This window comes from Moesziomyces antarcticus, assembly GCF_000747765.1.
Source record: "Moesziomyces antarcticus DNA, scaffold: scaffold_v10105, strain JCM 10317, whole genome shotgun sequence".
NCBI lineage: Eukaryota > Fungi > Basidiomycota > Ustilaginomycetes > Ustilaginales > Ustilaginaceae > Moesziomyces > Moesziomyces antarcticus.
In genome coordinates, this window is record NW_014638905.1 from 1 (window position 1) to 7,761 (window position 7,761).

The 7,761-nt window shown below is 62.2% G+C and overlaps 3 protein-coding genes across 3 annotated transcripts; 1 reads left to right on the top strand and 2 right to left on the bottom strand.

Moving 5' to 3' along the window:
* Positions 1–127: 127 nt before the first annotated feature.
* On the bottom strand, positions 128–1,463 carry PAN0_105d6726 (uncharacterized protein; the record flags this gene model as incomplete). Its single annotated transcript, XM_014797845.1, has 3 exons — positions 128–386; positions 460–774; positions 860–1,463. Coding segments are annotated over 3 exons (1,178 nt in total), but the record flags the coding sequence as incomplete, so codon positions are not given.
* Positions 1,464–1,691: 228 nt separating this feature from the next.
* On the bottom strand, positions 1,692–3,041 carry PAN0_105d6727 (WD40 repeat-like protein; the record flags this gene model as incomplete). Its single annotated transcript, XM_014797846.1, has 1 exon — positions 1,692–3,041. One exon carries the CDS (start codon positions 3,039–3,041, stop codon positions 1,692–1,694), a length of 1,350 nt encoding a protein of 449 aa, XP_014653332.1.
* A 1,322-nt stretch (positions 3,042–4,363) lies between these two features.
* On the top strand, positions 4,364–7,387 carry PAN0_105c6728 (serine/threonine kinase; the record flags this gene model as incomplete). Its single annotated transcript, XM_014797847.1, has 1 exon — positions 4,364–7,387. One exon carries the CDS (start codon positions 4,364–4,366, stop codon positions 7,385–7,387), a length of 3,024 nt encoding a protein of 1,007 aa, XP_014653333.1.
* Between the last annotated feature and the right edge of the window lie 374 nt (positions 7,388–7,761).

Below are 7,761 nucleotides of genomic sequence, written 5' to 3' on the forward strand. Positions count from 1 at the left end.
TTGGGGTGAAGACTCGGTTCAAGCTCTGTGTGAAGAAGCTGCAGTCAATGCGGCATCAAGAAGCTGTGGTCAGCAAATGTTGCAGGCATCCTTAGTGCGTGGCCATCTGTCTGCCGGTGATCCGTACTCGAATAGTGCGGCCACTGCCGAAAGAAGGAAATACTTGTCGGCGACCGCCACGAGAATCGCTGCTCGCGTCGAGGCCTTTGCGCTGGAGTCGAGCGAAGCAAGGCCCGTCTGAGGACGCGACGATGCAGGACGCTCTGATTCTTGACTGGCAAGGGGAGCAATCTGACGGTCGCGCGATGATAGCCTGTGATCGATCTCCTTGGCTTCATTCGCTTGGTCAATGTCATCGACCAGGAGGCGATCGAGATAGCGTGCGCCTGGATTGAAGTGCGAAAGATTAGCGAACGAGAGACCGATCAAGGCGCAGAGAGAGTGGCGACGCGTGCTTACCCTCTTGGTAATCCCAGGATCTGCGCGGGATGGGAGAAGCCTGGATGTCGAAGAGCTCTTCTAGGCAGCGGATCAGGACGGAAGTGCCATTCCTGTAGTCTGACGTTGGAGCATCTTCAAGGTCTGGCTCGCTTGCTCCTTGATCCCGGATCTTGATACGCTTGGATGCGCGTGAAGACGACGCGGAGGATGGTCCGGTGCGAAAGGCCACGCCTGAAGCCGGAACCAGGAGCACGCTCGGCGGGTAGAGCGACATGTGATGGATGGTACGGACGTAAGTGGGCGTGTCTGCAAACTGGGTGATCACGCACATGCCTGGGTGTCGGAAGCAACATTTCTCCAATGTCAGTACTCGTGTTTGTAGAGCGGAAGGAAAGGCGACCTAGGGAAAGAAGCGTACCTGTGTCCCGCTCCAATGAAGCAATGCCAACTTCGCGGCCGATTCCGCGATTTTCAAGGACGGCACAGATGTAGTTGCCGGACGAACCGTCGGCGGTGACAAGCCTGGATCGATGGTAGGAGGAGGCGGTAAAGGGACGCAGCGGTTCGTCTGGTGGGCCCGATTGACGAAGAACTTCAGGCGCAGCATTTTGTCCCTGGTTGTGAGGCCGCTGATCAGCTTGGAGAGGCCGTGGAAGTTCTCGAGGGGTTTGTGATCTTTCGAGAAACTCTCTGGGCGGCGGGGCGCTACGCGTGTTGAGCCAGTCTACATTCTGGCGGGAAGGCATGTGAAGAGTTCGAGACTGCGATGTAGCCTGCGCGTCCGTATCTGGGGTGAATAGACGAACATAAGAGGCAGGCATCACGAAGCTGGGATCTGACGGCGTTGACTGTCGAGAAGCGTTCGGTGCCAAAGCCTGAATGCCCGGGATGCGGAAGCTGGCTCTGGAAGAAGCCACCGAGGCTGCTGAGCCAGGTCGACTTGGCAGTTCTTGAGTGCCCTGTTTGGGGGCTGACCGATTGTTCGCTGGATTCATGCTGGGGGGTGGAGCATTTGGCGACATGGTGGGAGGAGGGGAGGGGAAGCGTCAGAAGAGCTCAGTATATATGCTTGCCTGGCCCTGCTCAAATCGGCTCATCCGAAGCAGCTCAGCGCGGCAACTCATGAGGATCGCAGTCGGTTGATCCGATCGATAGGCAAGGAGTGATGATGCAGCAAAATAAGGTGTGATTGCACGAAGCGCGTAGTGAGATTCTAATGCGGCGAGGGTATGCTCTGATGGGTCGCGGGCTTAGACGCGGAAGACAAGCGCAACACCCTCATCGCCAGCACCGATGAGCTTCCAGCCTCTTGCGTTGGCGGTGTTGGTGTAGGCGCCGATGCCGCCGGTGTCTGCGCCCTGGGTGAATCCGTCGTCCTTGCCGACGGCGAGGGCGAGGACGCCGTCGGTGAAGCCCTGCTGTGTGGCGACGCAGCCGCCGGTCCTTGCGTCCCAGGTCTTGATGGTGTGGTCTGCGGAGGAGGTGGAGAAGAGCGTGGTGCCGGGGTGGAGAGCGACGCCGGTGATGGCAGCGTCGTGCACGACCTCGCAGCGCATCTTTGCCAAGGAGAGGTCCCAGACGATCGCCTTGCCCTCGGTGGAGGCGGTGATGACGTGGCCGGTGCGATTGCCGCCGCCGACGTCGATGAATTGGATGCCCTCGATGGACTCGCCGTCTGCGTGGCCGGTGAGCGATGCGACGACAGACGCCGCGCCGCCGTTGTCGAGCGCACCGATGTTGATGACGCGCACGTCACCGGCGGCACCGCCGATGACGACGACACGAGCATCGGGCGAGACAGCGAGCTGGGTGAGGCCGCCGTCGATGTGGGTCTGGACCTTGGAGGTGATCTCGGCCGTCTTTGGGTCCCAGACGATGAGGGTGCCGTCTTCGGAGCCGGTGATGAGACGCTTGCCGTCGGGGGTGAAGCTGCCGCACGAGACTGCGTCGCTGTGGCCCGAGAAGACGTTCATGACGGTGCCCTTGGGGAGCTGCCACATCCAGACGGTGGAGTCGGCGCCGCCGGCGGCGAGCACGCTGCCCTTGGGATGCCAGTCGATCCAGACGATTTCGTCGGGGCCTTCGAGGTTGGTGAGGAACTCCCACGACTTGAAGTCGTCGGAGCGCTTGCGCCAGATGCGCACCTTGCCGTCCATGCCGCCCGTGGCTGCGAGGTCGCCGGCGGCGTTGAAGAGCGCCGAGGTGACGCTGTCGGTGTGACCGCCGAGGCGGACGACTTCGGAGCCGTCCTGGGTGTTCCAGATCCAGCCGCCGTCGTCTTCGCCACCGCTGAGCGCCAAGGGAGGGTTGGGGTACGAAGGGTGGAGCGAGACGGAGAAGACCGACTTGCGGTGCGAGTAGAAAGCGGCTATCGAGTTGTCGATGAACTCTTCTTGCCCGGGACCAGGGCCGTCGCCTTGCTCGCCGTGCTCGCCGTGCTCTCCGGCGTCAGCACCCTCATCGTCGCTGTCGTCGTCCATGGGGACGTCGCCCTCCTCGTCGTGTTCGGGCACTACCTCCTGGATGTCATCGTTGGCGAGGTCCGAGCCGTAGTCGACGTCGTCGTGTGCGTCTTCCTGATGGGGTTGTGTGGAGCTCATTTTCGTGAAAGCTAGAGCAGGAGCGAGGGCAGTCGGTGGTAGTGAAGCAAGCACTGTTGGAGCAGAGCCAGTCTTAAGCTCGTCGAATCCAGCAGGCAATGCATTTCGGACCAAGACTACGGTGGCCGCTGAGTGTGGCTGAGCTGCATCGGTGTTAAGAAGCTTGAGCTCTCCACAAATTTCTTTGGGCTGCTTGGTGCTCGAACTTTTTTTTGTTCTCGAGGTTCTGCGCTCGGCCACCAAGTGTGGGATCGACACTCGCTGACACGGAGTATCTGGCTCGAAAATTGAATTTCCACCCGTGTGGAGGCATGCGGCCAAAAAATGCGAATCTCATCCGACGGTGGGGCCGGGCGGAGGGCGGCGCGCGACTGAGCCCGAGTTGGGTGCGCGCGGGCGGATCTGCGAGATTGGAGAGGCGCTCCGGCTCAGGCACACCCACCCGACTCGGCGCGCTCTCTGTCTCTCATGCTGAGCTCCGTGGCGAGGCGAGGCAGGACCCTGAATCGGCTGGCTGGCTGGCTGTGCGTCAGCAGCGGCTTCAGTGTGCTCGACTGGCCGGTGCATCATTTTGGGCTTGGATTTCGAGATAGGCGCGGCTGGCGCGCACAGATTGGGCGGTGGCAGCTAACCAGCCACACCGCTCCACAGCTCCACCGTCTGTGGTGCCATCACGCACAGCATCCAGTCACAGGGGCTATCCTCCCTCCACCCAGCCAGCCACATCCCGCTCGCACATCCCCGCGCTCTCCCTTGATAGCCTCGAGTGTGACTCGCATCGTGCTCAGCACTCCATCGTCGATCCTCATCTCCGACAACAGCACCAGCCCGTCTGTTGCCTCCATCACAACCACCACCACCATCATCCGTGCCGTAGCAGGACAGCTGCCTTTCACCGCTGGCAATTGATCTAGGTATCCTTTCACCTCGCCCTCGTCCTCTCCCACACGCCGACTCTCCGCTGGCCGCTCGTTCATTGCCTCCTTGTGTCTCTCGCCCGTCTGCTCACACCATCCAAGCGTCCACGCAAACGCCCCAGCATCCCGCCGTGTCAGCCGTCGCGCCCTTATATCATCCCCTGCGATACCTTTCGTTCGGCCCAACATCCTAAGCCAACGCGCGCGTCCCTCGTTCGCTTTCTGCTAGTGTGCTTGGCTACCTCGTTCCGTCCAACGCCTGTCCATCGCGCACCAGCAGAGCGCAAGCCTTCGCCCCCACCTTGGTTGGAGCGCGCCGCTCCCGCCATCTCGTCCGTTCTGGCCCAGCACAGCTGAATCGCAGGGACATCGTCATCCTTCCCTTGGTCTGCCTCGCCCTTCCCCATGTCCAAGGGTACACCCGCTCGAGATGAATCACGCATCGGCGACTTTGTTGTCGAAAATGAGATCGGCAAGGGCTCCTTCGCCGTCGTCCACAAGGGCTACCGCCTGCAGCCCCGCGAGCCAGTCGCCATCAAGATCGTCACGCGCAAGAAGCTCACGCCCAAGCTTCTCGAGAACCTCGAGGGCGAGATCGCAATCCTGAAAGCAATTCACCATCCCAACATCGTCGAACTCAAGGAATGCCTCAAAACAGAGCACCAGATCTTCCTCGTCATGGCCTTCTGCCCATCCGGCGATCTCTCCCAGTACATCAAGAAGCGATTCGACATCTACGACCGTGCAGGCATCCCGCGTCCAGGCGCACTCGCACGCGCTCCACCAACCTATCCGCATCCCGCAGACGGAGGCCTCAACGAGACGATCGTACGCTCCATCCTCACGCAGCTCGCCGCCGCTCTCGAGTTCATGCGCGGCCGCGACATTGTTCATCGCGACATCAAGCCCCAGAACCTACTGCTCCAACCGCCCGACGCCGCCTTCCTCGCTCTCGGCAATCCGGCAGAGATCCCTCAGGTCAAGGTCGCCGATTTCGGCTTCGCTCGCCATCTCAGCGTCAACACGCTCGCAGAGACCCTCTGCGGCTCGCCTCTCTACATGGCCCCCGAGATCCTCCGCTTCGAAAAGTACGACGCGAAAGCAGACTTGTGGTCCGTCGGCGCCGTCCTCTTCGAGATGACCGTGGGCAAGCCCCCCTTCAAGGCCGCAAACCACGTCGAGCTCCTCAAGCGCATCGAGCGTGGCGAGGACCGCATCAAGTTCCCCGACGAGCGCTCTGCAGGCTCGCTCGCCAGAGAGGCTGCACGTCGACAGGAACTCGGCGAGGCCCCGCTGCCTCCCCCGCATCCGGTGTCAGACGATGTCAAGACCCTCATTCGCCAGCTCCTCCGCCAGCGCCCCGTCGGCCGCATGAGCTTTGACGACTTCTTCAACAGCCCTGTCATTCGCGACTTTAAGGCCTTCATCCGCCCTCACGCCCAAGCAGAGGCCGTGGAGAGGTACGAGGATCTCCAGAGGAGCGATCGCAGCATCATCCTGCCATCAAGCTCGGCCGTCCAGCAGGCGTCCTCCACATCCGCAGGCGAGCGACCGGAAGCAGCCGACTCACCTGCTACGCCCAGCTCACCATCGCCTCGGCTCCGAGCTGAGCCCAAACCTCTGCAGGACGAGACATCCTCGACCCGACGAGCCGACAGCCCTCAATCCGCCAACGCTCCGGCTGCAACGCTCAACCGGACGCCATCGGAGGCATCGAGGCCGGCGCGTACCATTCCACGAGCCTTCTCCGCCAAGTATGTCACAGGCGAGCCGGATCGACGCCCCGAGGACGTCGACAGGCGCGATCCTCCCAACATGGCCCGCACGCCAAGCTCACCCGGTCTTCCAGACAAGTTGCTCACCTCCGGCGGCCGCGAGGAGATAGCAGCACACAATCAGCCGGCAGCTTCGGCCGAAGGCGAAGACAGCTTCCTCGGAAAGGAGTATGTCATGATCGAGAAACGCAATGTCGAGGTCAACGCGCTGGCAGACGAGCTGGCCGCATCGCCGCAGACCAGAATGTCGCTTGCCTCGCGACGGCCCTCGCGCCTGTCGCGGCTCAGTTCGGGAGCGCTTCCCACGCCGTCCGACATCTCACCTCCGGCGTCGGCTGCGGTCGCCTCTAGCTCCAAGCCTATCCGCATCGCCGGCAACGTCAGCTCGTCCCCGACCGCTGGCGCCTTTGCGCTCCCGCCGGGCGCAAGGCCCTCTTCGGTACCACGCCGCACCAGCCTGTCGTCGTCGGGCTCACCCTCGACTCGCAACGCTGGCCAGGTCATTACTGCAGGCGATGCAGCCGCAAGCACCCAAACCTCGCGTCGCGATGGCCCGTCCTCGTCGTCGCCCAGGGAAGACGTCGGCGTGCTCGGCCAAAAGCTCGCTGGGATTGGTCTGCCAGGCGCCTCGGGCAGCGGTCCTTCGAGCGCTTTGGCGAAAGCGATCAGCATGGCGTCGCTGCGCCTGTTTGGCGTTCCATCGGGCGTGTCGCTGCGAGATGCGGCTGCGCTGGTGAGGACCCGTGCTCAGAGGCGCGGCTTCTTGAGGTCCTCTACCGAGACGTACGACGAGGCTGAGGTGGGCCTGTTGAGCACGCTCGAGGATCTGGGGCAGAAGGCATTCGTACTTTCCGAGTTCGCCGATTCCAAGCTCGCCCACCACTTTCCCGATGGACCGCATCAACTCTCGCAGGATCTGGATGCCTCGACCGCCACGGGCGTCTCGCCGGGTCGCGCCAGTGCCCAAGGCTCAGCGCGCAGGGTAGGGTCGGTTTCGTCTTCGTCGTCGGCGCTGGATCCGCTTGCTGCCGAGGCGGCGGCAGCGGAGGCGCTGATTTTGTACGTGCGCAGTCTGGCGTTCCTGCAACGGGCGATTGGGTTGACGCGTAAGCATGTCGAGTCGCGCTCGCGCCCGGGCGTGGCGGCGGTGACGAGTGCCGAACTCAACGAGGTGGTGCAGTGGCTTCGGGCGCGATTCAACGAGGTGTACGACAAGGCGGACTTTGCGCGGTCGCGATGCAACGAGCTGCCCGAATCGGCGCAGCAGGTGGACAAGCTCATCTTTGACAAGGCGGTGGAGGTGGCTAGGGCAGCAGCGACGGACGAGCTGGAGAACAACCGCGAAGGCAGTGGATGGGATCCGGCGCACTGTCTGCTGGCGTACGAGACGGCGAGCTCGATGCTCTCGTCGCTGCTCGATCCGGGCGAGGATGCACTTAGTCTCAGCGAGGGCAGCATTCTTATGATCGACAAGTACGTCAAGAGCATCAACAAGCGTCTCGTCATGCTGCAGGAGCAGTTTGGTGGAGGAGCGGCAGGTAGCGGGCCTGCTGGCGTGAGCCCGAGCGGCGTGGATGCCGAGCCTCGCGCGGGCGAGAGCCGAAGCCGAATCGACTCGCCGCTGTCGAACGCCTCACCAGCACCATCGCGCTGATCATCTCAGCGACTCGAGGACAGCGCCACATGTATGTTGTTTGATCGTTACATTTGCATCGCATTCCTGTACAATTCTTGCCAAGATTGAGTAGTGAAGCCGGCTTTGTATTGGGGGATGTGCGAACGGCGGGGCATTCAGTGGTCCGAGGTTGGGGTGGGATGGTCGTCCTGGTAGAGACGACGCATTTCGGTGCCAAGATCAACGCGTCGCTTGCCCTCGATGAACTCCATGGCCTCCTTGTAAGTCTGCGGCAAGACTTGGAGATTGGTTGTACCGAGGTCGAAGCTGAAGTGGAACTGTGATCGAGCCAATGCAGTCGGGGACGAGGTTAGTGGAGGGGTAGCAGAAATCTCAGGGGCGATGGAGGGGGG